The following is a 19,031-nucleotide window of genomic DNA, read 5'->3' as shown; positions in this document are numbered from 1 at the left end:
CAGGTTAACGAAGAGATTTTCTCGTCATCTCGAATAGTTTTAGATGATTCATCCTCGAGCCTTATGTTCGACATAAAGTGGTTTTAAAAAATTTAAATATGGTTATTTAACATTTATTAATTTATATTATTTTTATAGTTATTTAACTTATTGTAAATTATTCTTTTGTGCATGGATTCAGGACTAACCAAAATCTCCTACGCTCGCCGATCACATGAGTTGTTAGTGGGATTACAGCCGAAAATCTCTTTAGCAATAAAAACCGTGATAGTGCGAGTTTCAGCGGAAGGTTCGGTATATTCTAGTTATTATAAATGTTTATATGTGTGTACCTTAATATGTGTATTACGTACATAGGTCGGTTAGACATAGTTGTCATTAAGTTTTTGATTCCCATCAACGTATACAGGTTAGTTTGATTATGAACTATTAATATCTGATGTTATCACGAGATTGTATATATTTAAACATTTAAATTTAATAGTAGTAAACTCGGAAATCGGTGATTGGTTGAAACATAATTTGTGTTTTGGAAAAATTTGTACAATCTTGCCGTAAAAGTTTAATTTTTAACTTTTGACTGTGAAAGTGTAGACACATTTTTGGAATGTGACTATAAATTGTTTTGTAAAATGGCTTGAAATGCGTTGAATAATTAATTAATCAAGTTTGAAAATACTTTTTTTAAAAATCACTTTTTAAAACCACTGTAGATTTTATGATAAGGGCTGTAAAGTGTAATTACGTTGAATCTAGTATAGAGGACAATACGTTTGCTCAAACAGCGAGTTCGAGAAATCGCGTTCGTGTAAGGTTTAGAAAAATCTAGAGAAATTCAAATATTATATCGAAACTTGTAAATATCTGAGTTTCAAAAAAGGGGTGATAAATTCGTTAAAAAGCGACAAGAACTAAAACCATGGAAAGTTAAAATGTGATCTTCATTCTGTTATATTGGAATTAGCATGTGCACAGATGTCCCCCCCCCTTTCCTTACGCGCGGAAGAAAGCTCCTTATGGTAATTAGATTATTATTTTTTTTTTTTAGTAAGGCTGGATTAACTTACGCCATTGCGTAAAACTATACGAATAATTCTTCAACTCGACAAACATGAGAACCACAGATTGTGTGTTCAGTTGTAGGATATACAACACTGTTTAGTTTAAGGGTTATTACTTAGTTTATTTAGTGATCTAATATTTTATGATTTAGTTTTCATAACAAGTGTTGGTTAATTACTTAAAAGGCGATAGTTGTGAAGCATTTTGTTACGTAACTCGGTGAAAGTTGTACGTGTGTGTGTGTGTGTGTGTTCAGTTATTGTAAATTGATGTCCCTTTACTCAAATATTCTGTACTTTACTCGCTACCTAAACTGAGGGTTGTTATAGCATAGTGTCTTGTAGTTTGTAGAAAGTTCCAGGCCTCAGCTGGGAAGTGTACATATATATAGATGAAGTGAGCTCAAGTTAAAGTGAAGTCAGAAACAGTTAGTCAGTGGAACTAAAGTTAGATTGCATGATTATTAGTTGAACCGTGACGGGTGAGAGTTCAACAATGATAAGGATAATATTTTGTATTGTTTTTGTTTTTAATTGCGCGCAAAGCTTCTCGAGGGCTATCTGTGCTAGCCACCTTTAATTTAGCAGTGTAAGACTAGAGGGAAGGCAGCTAGTCATCACCACCCACCGTCAACTCTTAGATTACTCTTTTACCGCCGAATAGTGGGATTGACCGTTACATTATAACGTCCCCACGACTGAAAGGACGCATGTTTAGTGTGACGGGGATTTGAACCCGCAACCCTTTTGTATTGTCAAAGGGTGTTTTAAAGTATGTGAACCACTGTGGGAGGGGGTGCTTTGACTAAAAGGAAACCGTTATTCAAATACAGCTGTGGAAACCACAGGGGTAGCGTAAGTAAATTTATAGCAGATTGTGAAACAGACAAAATAATTGATCATATCAGTTGAATTCAAAAGTAATCGAACCTTGTGTGAACTTTTGATAGAAAAAAAATTAGTTTTGGATATAACTACGGTATACTATAGTGCAAAGACATTTTGTACGCAAGTTTAACTTGTTATGAGTATTTATTAATATATATATATGTTAGAATTTATCGCCAACAAGTCCGACATTTAATGTAAAATAATCGTGGTTTATTTACATTAAAACCCTAGCAACAGTGATGTTAAAAGTAACTTTTCTGTAAACTTTATCAATAAGTGTAGTGGAGCACAGCCTACATTTTACCAATTGACTTTAATTCTACGTGATATTACTTTCAGATTCCATACTTGGTTACCTTTCTTTACTAAGGCGCTTATCTCTGGTTATGATACATTGGGCGTGGCTTATAGCATTGATACCAGAACCTTAAAGCGTCTTCCCAGGCATACTTCTGTACCAGCGACAAACATCTTATGCATATAAATTGTTACACAAACAACAAATACAATCCAGTCAAACGAACCAACTAAACTCTACTAAAGGCTCAGTTAACATTTCGCGAACGTAGAGTGCGGGTCAGCAGAAGGTGTTAGTAACTTTCACCTACCTCCAGGCATTTCTATTCTACCCTAGGGGTAGGTACATGTACCGATCTAATGGTTAACTAAACATATTGTGGGTCTGACAAACACTTTAGCTCTCGCACAATTGACTCCACTCGTATTCACGCACCCTGTAAAAAATCTCGCGCATTTAATTTTGTTTTCAAAAATATTTAATTTCCGTGCTTAAAGAAAGCAAAGACTTGCAGAGAAATACAGTAAGTCTCGCAAGAAGTGATAAATCACTTACGTTGTTGTAAGAGTTCAATTTCGTGTGCGTATGGTTTTTAACTTCTGCAAGCCTGATACATTTGTGTATATTTTTCACTTAAAGAATCTAGAAATGTATTAATAGGTTGACCGCTCTGCTCTGAGTATCTACTGTTCGTGTCCCGTTGCTGCAAAACATTTGCTTTTCACACTTTGGCACCGCGAGTTCATCATAAAAAAAAAAACAAAAAAAAAAAAAAAAAAAGCTAAGTGAAAGTTAAATTCTACTATTCTATTAGGCTAGCTTTCCTTCCTTTAAAGTTGAAATATCAGTTGAAAGTCATGGAAGACTTGTCCAAATAACACTTGTGTAGCTTTTTCCAAATAAATCTGAAGTGTAACTCATCCACTATTCTTACTATCTAGCAGTGAGAATCTAGTGATAGTGTGTAACATTTAAAGTAACTCAAGGGTGCACATGAATGGTGGTTCAGAATTTTCAATAAATTCGCGAGTAATAAGAAATTGATTTAAAAATCACTCGTTAGGATGTGCCTGCAGCAGCAATGAGGTCTGTAAGAATATAATTTCCATATTTATTTACGTAACTGATTATTTATAATGTTCTCTATAAAAAGTGGGAAGGTCCAGTTTTAAGTCTTAAAACTGATCACCGTATTTACAATAGACATCATTTTTAGAAGTTTATATTTTTCACATGTTCACGCAAAAAGTAAATTGTCTTGTGAATTTCAGTTTAAAAATTGGTAGCTGTAATAGAATAAAACTTCACATTGCTACCTACCTTACTAATTAATACTAATGCAAACATTAAAAAATCGGTTCATTTCAACCGCACTATAATGTTCAAAGACGTCATAGCAAATTTTCTTCTTAAGTGCTAACATCCTTATCTTGGATAGAAGTGTTTCTGGCCTGTTGTTAAGGGGATAGTCTAGTTCACAGTAATAGTATTATCACGAACTTCAAGTGGAAATAAGCGTATTTCTTTCGAATGTAATACTAAGCAATAGTTACACTTCTTTACTGGAATAAAGAACAGTAACACGAAAGGGCGTAAATGTTTAAGTAAAGCAACAGACAAGATATTTTGCTACACGTGTAAAGCTTACTCGGTCAATTATTTTATTTATTAAATGAGTGGAAAAGTGCATACCTGAAGATGTTCGGGAGTGACTCATTTTAGATCTGGCAGTTTGCCAACAAGCTCGTGCTAGCATCACTTGGCTTCTCATGTAAAATTCGAGTGTTTGACAAAGGGTTAACGGTTTTCTGTGGTATATTAATGTCCGTAACGTAACATTTTCTTGTCACTATCTTTGTATATATCACACGAATATATTTTGTTCGTATTTTTTAAGGCCTCGCATGGCCAAGCGTGTTAAGGCATGCGACTCCTAATCTGAGGGTCGCGGGTTCGCATCCCCGTCGCGCCAAACATGCTCGTCCTTTCAGCCGTGATGGCGATATAATGTGACGGTCAATCCCACTATTCGTTGGTAAGAGTAGCCTAAGAATTGGCGGTGGGTGGTGATGACTAGCTGCCTTCCCTCTAGTCTTACACTGCTAAATTAGGGACGGCTAGCACAGATAGCCCTCGAGCAGCTTTGTGCGAAATTAAATAACAAACAAACAACCCAATCGTATTTTTTAGTAGCTATATTAGTTTTACAATTGTCTAATCTCCTTGTGACTCAACACCTTCCCTCCAGGATTTTGTAAACTTTACAAACAGTGTAAAAGTTTTGTAATCGCTTTGTAAAACGTTTCCACTTCCTTCCCGGTTGATTTGTATTAACGTATTTGTCCTCCGAAACGTTTAGTAAACTACTACACTACTTGTGCTATTTTTTGCCCAACTTTTACCTTTTCATACGTACAGAACGACTGTTACATGTTAGGCCCCAAAACAGAAATACTGGACATAATTCATCGACTGGGTGTCTTGGATACTGGGAGAAGGGGTATAACTATTATTTACTTCTTACCGGCTAATTATTTAACTTAATTTACAATGTATATCTAACATATCCTGTTAGTGGTCATTTCTACATGACGCTACATTTAATGAGATAAAAATGTTTGAAAGTCAATTTAAATCTCGCTCTCCACTTTGTGATGTATAAATATTGTACATTTAGTCTTAGTTTATAAATGAAAGATATTTAATCTCATTTTGTATCGAAAGAGTGACACTCCTGTAACGTTGGTTTTTCGTTGAGCGGCTTATTTTATATTATATGGTCAAGATAATTTGAATTCCAGTCTACGCAACGATAACAAATTTTTTTTCTTTTAACGCTTTTGCAAGCTGACTTCACTTGTACACTGTTTTAACTTTCAAATGGCGTTTACACGGAAATATCTCGCTAAAGAAACCGTGAATAGTAGAAAAATAACTGTTTATACAGTTTCATGGCTAATATTAGGTTTTCCAAACCTTGCAGTTCAAAAATAGCATTTATTTCTGGAGAAGTATAAATCAGTGTTGTAAAACATGCTTTAATCAAAGTAAGCACCATTTGTTTCAACACACTTTTGCCAACGTGTAACGATGCTGTTTATTCCCCTGTTATAGAAATCAGAGTTTCTATGGTCAATAGACTCCCTAAAAGCTTCTTCTGTAGCTGCCTGGTTTTGGAAGTATTTATTGTTCAAAAAGTTGTCAAAGTGCTTGAAAAAACGAGAACACTATGTAACAAAATTTTTACTTTTTCTTGTTCCTGGGCATAAAGTGTTATTTCCCATTTGCTTATGCCTAAAGTAAATAGAAAAGACCTATTTTTCTCTTCAAATTTTGCTTTTGTAACCTGGGTAATGAAATTTTCAAATTTTACCCATTTTCCAGAACATTCCAGGTAGATTCAGTGCTGACTAGCTGATAATTTTCTAGAACTTTCCACAGTAATATATATATATAAAGGGGTTCACCACTTCAGCTTAGTTCTAGCTGCCCAATTGAACACGAAGACCTATCTGATTTTATCAGAAATGGCATCACGAAGCTACAAGCATTTTCCAGACGCATTCTGTTATGTATGTGGCCAATTTATCAAGACAAGAGCGAAAAAGCACTCTAACAGCATTTGCTAAAATGTGTGAAGCCTACAAGGCATATTTCGGTTTGTCGGGGATCAAGACAAACCCTGGCACCTCCTTTTTACCTGCAGGCACTGCGAAAATACTCTAGAAGGTAAGACGGACAATTTTGCTTGCTTGAATAGTAAGATTTTATATTACACAAATTTTAGACCTTTTAAAATTTAAATATTTTTAATTTCCAATAGTATAGAAAAAATATCACATATAAAATATTTTGCATGAACCTCTTGCATATTAGTTGTGGGTGAAATAAATTTATTCTTCATAATAACTATATTTTGCTCTTTTGCGGGATGGTACAGAGGGGGAAAAAGACAGCCATGAAGTTCATTATTCCAAGAATTTGGCGTGAACCCACTGATCACTCAAGCAATTGCTACGTCTGCATGGTGGACCCTTCCATCCACCCCAGTGCCACACTGCCCTGAACTCCTTGTACCCACTCCGGTAGAGAGAAAACAGCCATTCTCAGAAGAGAGCAGCAAATCGGAAGAGGAGGTAGACGTTAAAGATCCAGATTACAATTTCAGAGGTGCAGCTGGTGAAAGAAACCCATACTACCCCAACCAAAAAAACCTCAATGACTTTATCAGAGATCTTGGTCTAACAAAGTCGAATGCCGAGACTATATTTGGGGGCTGATACGTGACAGTGATTTACATTAATCACAAATCTCGAAAAACTACTCGCTTCTAAACATTTTTGTATAACTTTAGTACAAATACGTGCAAATCTCGATTCGTATTTTGTTTTATTTAGACCTTATGTAAGTGAAAATGTGCAAATTTGCCTGTTTTTACATAGAAAATAGGTTAATTTCTAAATTTCATTATCCAGGTTCAAAAGCAAAGTTTGAAGGAAATAATGGTCATTTTCTGCACTTTTGCAACATAAGCAATTAAGAAATAACACGCACCACCCATCAACAAAATTTGTGTTTACATTGTGTAAACTGTAGGGAAAATATCTGGGTTATAAGTTGGATGAGGCAGAACCTCGATTCCCAATTCATTTAGTTTTAGGAGTGTCATTCTTGACAGGTCTCATAACTTTTGATTTTGTTGATTTTCAGTCAGCTTATGCGGAACTCATTTATCTAACCTTTTCATCTTTCCAATTGCACTCAGGTGGTTGGCAATTTTTGATTTGCTTGTTCCTAGCTTTTCTGTAAGCTCGCGCACTGTTGTGCGAGTGTCTGGCTCAACTTCCTTCCTTAGTGTGTTTTCATCTAAGAATGGCTTTCTTCCACGACCTTCGTGGTCTTCAAGACTTTCAATTCCATGGTAAAACCTTTGGAACCAACGTTGAACTATACGATCAGTAACAGATCCATGGCCGAATGTTTGGTTATGTTCCGTGTAGTTTCGGTAGCTTTTCGTCTAAGTTTGAAGTCGTAGAGGAAAACCAAACGAAAGTCCTTCTTGTCTGTGCTGCCTTAGGGGTTGCGAAACTTACTTTGAGTAGAGTTGGAACAGTAGATAGACACCTTGTAAGCGTCAGCGCCAACGATAAGTTACTCAATATTCAGCTTCTTAATGTCATCGTGAGAATTCCAACATTTATTTCTGGACAATCTGATAGATAAAGTAACTGAATATAGGCAATAACTTGTTCAGACACTTCACTGAATGACTGGAACTCCTACTAACCGAAAACAATAAAAACAATGCTTCACTGATTCACTGTTACCTTACTAATTGTTGGTCCTCGTATTTTTCTGTCTCACTTCTAAATATTCTTTAAAGTTACAGCAGTACTAATACGCTCTTAACGTAACTGTTTCAAAAATTAAATAAAAATGCGGATTTTTCATAACTCTACCAATTTGTTAAATATTAGTTAAAACAAAAATTAAAATTATATAAGGCCTGATACAAGGCTGTATTTGCTTTTAAATTTAATTACCTGACTCTTAATGACATAACAATAAGGCTTATTTTCCAACTTGCTGAAAATGGAGTTAACTTGTATATTTTAGTTCAAGTATTAAAAACTGCTGTTATCAACTTGTCATATAACAGGTTTTATATCGTATGAGCTAATTTGTCGTAAGTTACAGTAAAAATTCTGATTTCCAGGGCATTACACCAGTTCTAAAGACTGTAGTTTGTTAATGACTATAGCGTTCACCTTTTTTCTTCTTTTTTTCAGTTTTGTATCGGACCTAGATGTGTATCCATCCTATCGTTGTAACGTGTTGTTTTGGATTATCTTGTAAAATCTAGTCCACTTAAGTAACAAATTGGTTTATTTTACTTAACGTCTGTTACAGGCTAGTCTTACTTGTAGATGTAGGCTTAAATGCACGGACAACGTTTCAACAGGAATTCAGCCATTCTGAAATACTTTATCTCAAGCAGGTTTCTCGTCATCAAAAATTTTCAGAATTTCGTAACTAATAGATGCGATGAGCTCCACTTTTAAAACGGAACCATGGGCACCTTTTTCTTACACCGAAATCGTAACTCGCTGAATACATCAAAAATACTTGGAGAATGGACAGTTTAGTGTTTTATTTGATTAATATTAACTTTTGATGGAGTACGTTATTTACTTATATAAGATGAAAGTATCGTTAACAAAAGTCTACAGGATAGTTTGAAATTGCATCTTTCAAACTCCGATGTGAACTATTAGTGATTTGTAATTTAACTCTAAAATAGTTTTTTTTATTTCTAAAGTTACTGTTTATACACAATTTTCCAATATCTGTACTATGTGATGCAATATCCATTGCAATATGCTGTTAATTTTGTAATATATTTCATCAATTATTTCACAATATGACATAGGCATGACTCTTCTTGCATCACACCTAATGGATATTGCATCATCTTGCTCTTGGTGCTTTTAAACAGGGCACCACTTTCTTTGGTATGTAAGAGTTGGAACCCTGGTTGTTATAATACAGATAGTCGTTATTTTGCTTAAAGTAACCACCACGCCCACCTGTTGTGCTGCTAGGGGATGACACAGGTACACACGGCATTGAAAGCAACAGTCATCTAGTCTGGCAAAGGATCAGGGGAATAAAGCAACGTCTCGTGCCGCCACGTGCCTCGTTTTTTTTTGTTTTTTTTTTAAAGGACCTTCAGAGATGGCTCACTAATGCAGAATTATGATCTCCACGTACATCTTTTTTAGTAATGATAAACAATGACGAAGAAACGAGTTGAATATTATACTGTGATAGCCTAGGTTTGTAGCACATTTTCAATATGTATTACCGGATCTTCTGATCGATCTAAGAATATCTGAACTTGATCGAATATCGGAAGCTGGATATCCAAAACATGACTGGTGCTATTTTTTCCTTCTAACTAGTTATCTAATAGTTATATAGTGTCGCACTTGCGATACTCTATCTTAAGATTAAATGCAAATGTTGCATACAAATGCATAATATTTAGATTTGTTTATAGTTTTGTTTACTAATTTTCCAGTTAATTTATACCAAAGCATCTTCACAGTAATTTTTTGATTGAATTGAGAAAACAAATGCGGAAATGCAATTTTCACGACTACAGCGTTTTGTTTGTTTTTTAAGCATTAAGCTAATCGGTGTGCTCTCTGTAATGTTGCAATCATTAGTATCGAAACTCCCTGTTTCTAGCGTTATATAATCCACTTGACTTACTGCTGTCATGGACTGGTGGTTAGGGCGCTTGACTTCCAGTCGGCGGGAATCCCAGTCACCGATTATGCTTATCTTTTTGTCCAGGGGCACGTTAAAATGTTGGTCAATCCCACTATTCGTTGGTAAAAAGTATCCCTAGAGCTGGTGGAAAGTGGTGCCTTCTCTTTAATCTTCACTGCTAAACTGGGGATGGCCAGTGAAGATGGCCCTCAAGCAAACAAGATGTCCTTCTCGGTACTTTGGTCGGTGACCTTGGAGAATCTGGGACAATAATGACCTCTTCTCCCTGTACGATTGTTGGCTTAAATTTTTCAGTATTTAGTTCGATTCTCGAATGCCAGGATTTGTATTCGTTCGAATACTCCTTTCATTGAGTCGTGTCCATCTATTAAAACACTGAACATTTAATACGAAATGATCACTTTGATAATTTCAACTTTGTGTGACAGTCCTGTACGTTTGCTAAAAGATTAACCTGTTAGGACCGTATTTACATACGTACCCTTTTAATACACATAATATTTTACTCTAATGATAAATATTATTTGCTGTTGTAGATGTTTTGTTTCTTATGATTAACTAGCAGATTACCCGACGTTTCTTCGATGAAAATGATTTTAAATACCCTGAGTTGTTTAAATTAGGTTATCCATATCAAGTGTTTTTTTTTGCATAGAAATCGATTATTTCTTTACCTGACTAAATATTTTGACTAAAATCAATAGAAAATAATTTGGTAGTTATTTTAGCCAAAGCAAAAACAGTTACATTGTTCATGCTTCTTGCACGTGCTTTGCATGATATTTCAAGTTTCAAAAATAAACTTCTTTTGCCTTTGTATCCTGATTTCTGTTGTGTGGTTAAGTTTTGTTTGCGGCATATTCTTACTTAATTTTCATTCCATTTAATGAATAACTGATTTATTCTCATCGTGTCGTAACACAACGTAATTGAAAATTTGTCGATACCGAACGTTTTTGTAAAGTCATCCTATAGGTGATTCTTGCGAGTACTTGTAAGCAAAGCAAATAATATGGCTGGAGCAAGCTTATTTAGTTGAGGTAGTGTGTTTGCACATGTCTGAGAATAAGCTTCATCCTTCCGTAAGGGGAGTTAGAGAGTAAGCACGAATGTGTAGAAGAAAGAATGGAAGAGCACAAATAAAGGCTCCGCAAAGTTTTAAAATCGTTTAACACAATTGATCATCGATAGGAATAAGAACAAATGTAAATAATAGCCCTTTTTCTATATGAAGGCAATTGGTCGTTTCGTTTGCTAAAAATTGCTGTACTGGTTACCTTGGCCTCTGGGGCCACGGCCACATATGGTTTGTTTTTAGCACAAAGATGTAGCTGGACTTTGGAGCTTGTAGCTTTAAATAAATGTGTGCGTATGTGCTCACCCCTTTAGTCAGGTGGCGCTATAACGTGACGGTGGTGTCCTCTCTAGTCTATTATTACTAAGTAGGTAATGACCACTGCAAATAGCCCTCGAGAAAACGAGATGTTCTTGTTAGCAGTTGACAATGCATTCAGTATTATTGAAACTAACTATTACTGCTTCCCTTAATCTAACCGGGTGGTCTGCTGTTTGCCTGGATTTTCGGATTCTATTTCGAGTAGTTTTAGATGTAATTTCCAGATACGTTGACAACCTATTGCTGATCACACATTGTAATATTTTCCCAGTACAGTTGATCAGGCTAATTGGGCGGTAACTATACGGCTAATTTGCTGATTTTCCCTACTTATGGAACACACATCCAGGTGGTTAGAGCGCTCAACTCGTAATGTAATAAATGAAATATAAATTTTAGTGTAAATCAAAATGACAATTTTCTCACCTGAAGATATATATATAAAAACTAGTTCTTCGGTTGGAAAGTGGCAAGTCTACGGATTTACAACGCAATAATGAGAGGTTCGATTACCCTTGGTGGACACAGCAGGTAGCCCCATGTAGCTTTGTTATAAGAACACACTCACTCACTCACTTGTGTAAGAGCAACTGTGAAATCAGTGAAATTAAGAGTTCAAGGCAGTGTTTGTAATAACAGTACATCTGCAAATGTATATGAGGGTCGCGGATTCGAATCCCCGTTACAATAGGCACGCTCGCCCTTTTAGCCATAGAAGTGTTATAATGTTACAGACAATCCCATTATTCGTTGGTAAAAGAGTAACTCAAGAGTTGGCAGTGAGTGGTGATAACTAGCTGCCTTTCATGTAGTCTTATACTGCTAAATTAGGGACGGCTGGCACAGATAGCCCTCATGTAGATTTGTGCAAAATAAAAAAAATCCTTTGTGGAACATTAGTATATCAGCTTTCATCCAAGAGACCAGGACATGCCCTGATTTTAATGATAGATTAAATAACTGTTAAGTGTCCAAAGAGCATCTGAGTACTTGTTTTGATAAGAACATCTAGTATTTCGTCTTCTCTGGAGTTTAATTGTATTACTTAGGTATAGTGGTGTTTTTGTTTCTTGTGTCGGTTGATTTTTATTGTTGCAGTGTGGTTGTTTCTTTTATAACACTCGTTTAGGTATGTTTTAGATAAATATAAAATCATGTATTTGACTGTAAGATGTTCAACTTAAGGTTGAACATTTTTTGAAGGTGTGTTTTTGAACATTTCTACTTCTATATTTGTGTTACTGTTTGGTGTTTAATGTTGCATTTGTATATCACTTGAAGTGATTCCAGAAGTTCTTGTGGTGTCGTTTAATATACAGTAGGATTTATCTCTGCTTTCTTACTTCAGGTATTCAATTTCACAACATTTTGTTAGGTATGCTGTTTATCTGAGTTTTGATTAGTGGATCTCTTGCGGTCATGGATACTCCAGGAGTGGCGGCGTTTTTTGATACAGTTGAGTTTAGTACCAAACACAAAAATCCCCCAATAAAATCTTTAAACAGTGAAAAACAGTCCACATGTAAACGACCTCATCTTGAAGATTCTGAGCAGCAGTCTTCAACATCTGTAACACTTGTATCTCATTTTCTTATATTCTCTTTCAGATAAACCTTTAGGGCAAGTGTTTCCCCTTTTTATTCAAAAGGGACTAGAGGGACGTGCTGGCTCTCCAAAGTCAGTGAAGAAACTTTGATCTGGAATTCGTCACAAGAAATTGTTGTTGAGAGGGATTTGAACATCCCCGAGTCAGAGATTCTCGCTGGTTTCTCCACCCAAGGAGTTTCTGGAATGAGGCATATCTCCACTCACAAAGATGGAATTATGATGCCGACCAATGTCCTTATTTTAACATTTACATCACTGTGCCCACCTGCCAACATCAAGGCAGGTTATTTTAATTGCAAGGTATGACCATACATTCCAAACCCTCTCGGATGTTTTTAGTGTCAGCAATTTGGTCAGTCAGACATCATGTGGTTTTTGACGTGCACTAGTTGTGGTGACAAAGACCATGATGCCTGTGAATGTGAAATGGACCTTCATTGCATTAATTGTAATGGCTCTCACCTATCGTAATTTTGTTCTTGCCCTAAATGGTTGGAAGAAAAAGAGGTGCAGCATTTGAAGACTATTCATAACATTACTTATCCTGAGGCTAGAAAGTTTCTGTCCACCACTTCATCTCAGACGTATGCTGCTACACTTCGTTTGACTACTGCAGTAGGAGTGCAGATGGATCTCTCTGCGCCTTCAAATGAATTTCTCAAAACATATGAACAATTTTTTTTAACTTCATGGTTAAAGTTGATGGATCAACGTCAACACCCATCTCTGTCCTTAATATTCATTCCTGCAACCTCCAAGATCTACTTCTGTTGGTTCCTAGTTTGGGCATTTCCTTGGGTATATCGTCTCCTGCCCTGAGATGCAAAACGATCATTTATATACGTCTTCAGTCACCAGAATCCTCTTCACGACAAAGACCTGCCCAATCGATCCAGAGCAGGATCCATGGAGGTCGACATCCCTCCAACACCGCCAACTCTTGGGCTACTCTTTTACCAACGAATAGTGGGATTGATCGTAACAGTATAACGCCCCCACGGCTGGGAGGGCGAGCATGTTTGGCGCGACTCGGGCGCGAACCCGCGACCCTCAGATTACGAAGCGCACGCCTTAACACGCTAGGCCATGCCGGGCCCTTTAGTATTACACTAGGTTGTCTGGAATATTTCAAGTACAGTGCAATTTTGTTTATATAATACATTTTACAGAAGTTTTAATGGAATTATTATATAAACTGTTTTTAAATCCAGAAATTAAAATATATATATATTTGAAATTGAAATGTTTTAAATAAGATTTTCAGTGGTACGTTTCAGATTTTGCCACCATACAAGTTGCGATTGAACCTGGTCATAACGCAAATAGCCAAATGCGCAGAGATTATTACATAAGAATAAATGATAATTTTATGTATAATTTTTTCTACACCTTTTATATTGGATAAAGCACACGATTTTGGTAATGATAATAAATAAGAAGGATTTGTAAGCAAAGACAACAAGCTGAAGTACATAAGCGAAATAAGGGCACGTGCTGTATCATTAAAATTGTCAGATGTGCAAAAACGTAAAACAGCACAGCTCAAAATATTACAAAAGTGACTAGAAAAGCACGTTCTGTTTCTAAAATTAATTCTATAACTCTTATAGAAATACTTTCCATATTGCCTTTTACAAAATAGTTAATCAAAGTTTTTAACTTAATATGAATAATCATTCATGTCATGATTGGTAAAAAAGAAAGAAAAACATTGTCGTAAATAAATTAGTGCATACGACTGTTTAATTAATTCCATTAGGTGGCGCTACATCCAACGTGTTTTGTTTTTTTTTTCGGAGTAAATTGTATTAACACTAGCAAGGGAGACTGCCACCTTTATTTATGGGGAGGGTGAACTTATGAAATGAACTGTAAACCATTTTTAAGACTGTCAGCTGGGGTATGCGAGACGAACAACCAGAACGAGTGAAAGAATAGGACTTCTCTAACTATCGTATAATATTAAATAAGAACTAAAAGGTGATTTCTAATACTCAAACCTATAACATCCTACATGTAGAACTATTTCCAGTCGTGAAAGTTCCTTTTTTCTTTACTATATATCTAACCTTACATATGGATATTGTATTTGTAGGACATTCTACTTATCCTTTATTAACTTCATTTAAAACACTCGTAAGAACAACAATAAAAAACCTGATTGTGCTGTCGTAAAATGGTTGCTAAAACATTTGAAACCCAGCACAATAAATTGTAGATCCAAAGTTGATGTGGCTGTGGAGTTTCCACACTGGGGTAAAGACTCTGGTCACACACATCGGCAAATTATTTGTATTTATTTCTTGCAGATTCTCGTTCTCCATAATGCAGATACACTTGTACTGTACAGGGTGGCCCGTAAGTCCCTACCCATCCATATGTTATGTTCAATTACGCATGTATTATAAATTTGTTTCTTTTTCAGAGAAATGTGTCCATTTACACTTGAAGAGCGTATTGTGACATAATATTATGCAGAGAATGAGGGACAGCACACAGATGCACTGGATACATAACATATATGGATGGATAGGGACTTACGGGCCATCCTGTACTTAAGTTTTTATTACTTGTACTATTCAGTAATTGTTAGTTAAAACGTATGTCGTTTTTCGTCAGAGTTATAAACTGTTATTACGTAACGTTAAAACCGAGATACAATAAGGTTACGACCCATGGTGGGATGTAGTATTTATAGGGTGTTTAACTCACCATTTAGTAAGCTAAATTAATTTAGATATGTGAATTATATTATAGTGTTCGCCAAATTCATTATTTATTATTATGCAGTTTACAAACTGTTTGATAATTTCATCATACATTTATTTTCGTTAAGACTTTGTGTTTTTGGTTTGCTCTCCCTAGCTGTGCGACTAAGCCTTGAATAGGAGAAGCAACACATCGCGGGGGAAGGAATGTCGATTTAAAAATACATATTTTTTTTTTTTATAAAGAAATTTATATAAACGGCTGGCATGGATGAGAAAGCTATATGTAGAGGAGCGAACAACGTTTCGACCTTCTTCGGTCATCGTCAGGTTCATAAAGAAAGGAGGTAACTGACCGATAGCTGACTACATGTTTTAAGGCGGTTGTGTGATTACGTGTAAGAATATAGAGGGCGTGCTATTAATATAGGTATATTATTGGTATAAATATAATCCAATATCTAAGCACGCCCTCTACATTCCTACACCAAACATGCTCGCCCTTTCAGCCCTGGGGACGTTATAAGGTGACCGTGAATCCCACTATTCGATGATAAGAGTAGCTCAAGAGTTAGCGGTGGGTGGTGATGACTAGCTACCTTCTCTCTAGTCTAGCACTGCTAAATTAGGAACGGCTAGTGCAGATAGCCCTCGAGTATCTGTGCGCGAAATTCAAACACAAACAAACAAAATCTTCAACTGGCACTTTTGAAATATAGTCTGGCTCATTAAACAATATACCATGTAAGTTTTGCACACTTCTACTGTTGGCTGTCCACCAGTGTTTTACAATGAAAAATAAAACTTTCGTCACATCAAAATGCATTCGTTATGTGATGTAGGCATAGTCTTGTCCACAGAGGGTCAACTGATTGTGATTGGGATAGTTGGACGACGCAATTTGGTGTAAGCTTAGAAAACATGCTGATATTCCCTTATCTCTACTACAAGACTGCGAGTAAGGAAGGGGAGTGTAGTGGAAGAAACTCCTGCAGGTTAATATTTTATTGGAGGTGTATTAAAAAGCACTGCTGTTTTTGGAAACATTGACATACTTTGGTATTAATTGTTACTAAAGTCAGTACCTAAAGTTACGATATGTTTTATTATAGTATCAAGAATGAGTAAAAGATAAACGATATTTATAGTATAAGTGTTTGACTAATTATTATACAAGTTTTCAATTTTTGTAGGTGCGTTTCTTATACCTTATTTCATTTGCATCATCACTGGCGGCATTCCGATGTTTTTTCTCGAGATAGCCCTTGGTCAGTACACCAGCCAAGGAGGAATAACCGTTTGGAATATTTGCCCGTTTTTTAAAGGTAATAGGAAGTATTATGTGCAGTTCTGCTGAACACTTAGTAAACAGTATTTCAAGTTTTTTCGAGACAATTTGGAAACATTATTGCTTTCAATTTGAGAGTTAACGATGTACGAGTTAAACTATTTTCCTAACCATGGCGAGTAAAATTACAATAGCGATTTGAACCTTTTATTCTCTTTGTATGGATTGGCCCGGAACGGCCAGCTGGTTAGGGTGTTCGACTCATTATCTGAGAGTCGTGGGTTCGAATCCCAGTCACACCAAACATGTTTGCCCTTTCGGCCGTGGGGCATTATAATATGACTGTCAAACTATTTGTTGCTAAAAAAGTAGCACAAGGGTGATGATGACTAGCTCCTTTCCTTCTAGTCTTGCACTGCTATATTAGGGATGGCTAATACAGGTAGCTCTTGTGTAGCTTTGGCGAAATTTTAAAACAAGTATCTATTGGTTTGTTTTGAATTTCGTGCAAAGCGATATGAGGGTTACCTGTGCTAACCATCCCTAAATTAGCAGTGTAAGACTAAAGGGAAGACAGCTAGCCATCACTATGCACCACCAACTATTGAGCTACTCTTTTACCAACGAATAATGGGATTAATCTTAATATTATAATGCCCCCACAGCTGGAAGGGCGAGCATGTTTAGTGTGATGGAGATTCGAACCTGCGACCCTCAGACAACGAGAACACTTTAACTACGTAGCCATGGCAGGCCATATCTCGATTGATGGCATTGGCTAACATCGTTCTACAGCATTTACTTAATTTAATGTATCACTTATTTTATTCTTCAAACTGGTTATTGGTTTATATAGCTATGATATGTTTGCATATTTGTAGTTTATTATAAAAATCATTAATTTTTTAAATGTCTATGAATCTTTAAAATGTTGATTTTAATCTTTGAAGAAAAATAAATTATATAGTGATGGTTTGTTTTGTATATACCTAGGATTTTAATTTAATTTTGAAAACTTAAGAATCTAACCAATTGGATATATAATAAAGTCAAAATTATCTTTTTCTTGAAAGAGTTTTTATTCAGCACAAAACATGTTAATAAAATATTGGTGACCCCCAGTGGCTCAGCGGTATGTCTGCGGACTCACGTTACAATCCAGGTTTCGATACCCGTGGTGGGCAGAGCACAGATAGCCCATTGTGTAGCTTTGTGCTTAATTAAAAACAAAAATAAAATATTGGTAATTTTATTAGATGAAAAAAACTCTCTACAGTTAATGTTTATCAAGCGTTAAGACTGCACACTGAATGTGTGCACGGCAGTTTGAATTCTCTCAAGAGTTAAAGAACATTTCATAAGTTGGAAATTGGACTCAAGTTTTATATCCCATCTTATGGAAAAGAAATGTCAATTTCACCCCTAAGAAAACTCAGTTGTATAAGCAAAAAGGTCAAATATAAACAGCTAGCTTATAAATAAATAGCAAAGTAAAAACGAATTCAGATAGCTTTCAAAGACAAAACCAACTTGAGCTTTTCCCTACCTGCCTTAATTCTAAGGTTTTCAAGCATTTATTTTTTCCTTTGTGAATTATGTTTATAACTGTTCCGAAGGTTGTTTCACTATGTGCAGTGTACCTCACGATGTCTTATATCCTTACAGATGAAACCATTCTAATGTGAAAGGAAATTCTCAGGTTTTTATATGTGTGGATGGGCTGGATTCTTTTCAGTAGGTGTCTGTAACCTGTTGGTGATAAATGTTCAACAATAAACAAGCAGTATATAATCCACTTGTTTTAAAATAATGTGTTTTAAACAAGTTGCTTACACATAAAGAAACAGCAGCCTCAAACATTCTACACACTACTAGACATTGATAGAACATTTCTGAATATTTCTCATTGATTTAATTTATTAGATTTGAGTAACACAACATCAAATCACAACAGTTGGACTAAACAAAGTATAATTTGCTCACAGTGTTGTAAACAAGACTGCCATAAATTATCACTTCTAAAAGTAACTAAATTTAACACAAGTGTTGTACTTAAACCATTTGAATCTTAACACTTGCACTAACTTGAACAGTTGTGTATATTTAACAGAAATGTTTATGCAATGGAGAATTGTCATTATATTTCTTAATTGAATAATTTTGGAGTTTCACAAAGTCTTAAAGACATTTTCAGGCATTAATTGTTTTTCTTTAACTGTCACTTCTGGAATTAATTTTATCTCACAAAAAGAAGGGGAAAAACGTTTCTTTACTCAAAAAAGTATATCAGTGTTGTGCCGAGTTGCTTCAGCAGCTTGTAGTTGCTGATCCAATTAATCAAAAGCAAATAAGAAAGTAGTGTCACATGGATGATTTAATAGACACTGGCTCATCAAAAATGCTGCAGTTTATCAAAATACCACAGTGCAGGGGGCATTACATTTTGGTAATCATTCTTTGCAGTAGTGGAAGTAGAAAAAGATAA

At 35.5% G+C, this 19,031-nt stretch overlaps 1 protein-coding gene across 13 annotated transcripts in view; it reads left to right on the top strand.

The window, feature by feature from the left end:
- Window positions 1–19,031, top strand: part of LOC143240103 (sodium- and chloride-dependent taurine transporter-like) — a 59,477-nt gene that overhangs the window by 7,140 nt on the left and 33,306 nt on the right. For 7 of the 13 annotated variants that reach the window (XM_076481972.1, XM_076481968.1, XM_076481969.1 and 4 more), the window contains one exon: window positions 16,452–16,583. The exons of 1 other annotated variant lie outside the window; for it this stretch is intronic. In XM_076481972.1, coding sequence (XP_076338087.1) covers window positions 16,452–16,583 — 132 coding nt within the window. Of the gene's footprint in view, window positions 1–160; window positions 290–2,461; window positions 2,589–14,360; window positions 14,531–15,514; window positions 15,606–16,206; window positions 16,254–16,451; window positions 16,584–19,031 lie in introns of those variants that run through there. 5 more of the 13 variants (XM_076481974.1, XM_076481981.1, XM_076481979.1 and 2 more) reach the window with 5 other exon arrangements.

This window comes from Tachypleus tridentatus, chromosome 13 (assembly GCF_004210375.1).
Source record: "Tachypleus tridentatus isolate NWPU-2018 chromosome 13, ASM421037v1, whole genome shotgun sequence".
Classification (NCBI taxonomy): Eukaryota; Metazoa; Arthropoda; class Merostomata; order Xiphosura; family Limulidae; genus Tachypleus; species Tachypleus tridentatus.
This window is presented reverse-complemented; position numbering and strand designations above follow the sequence as displayed.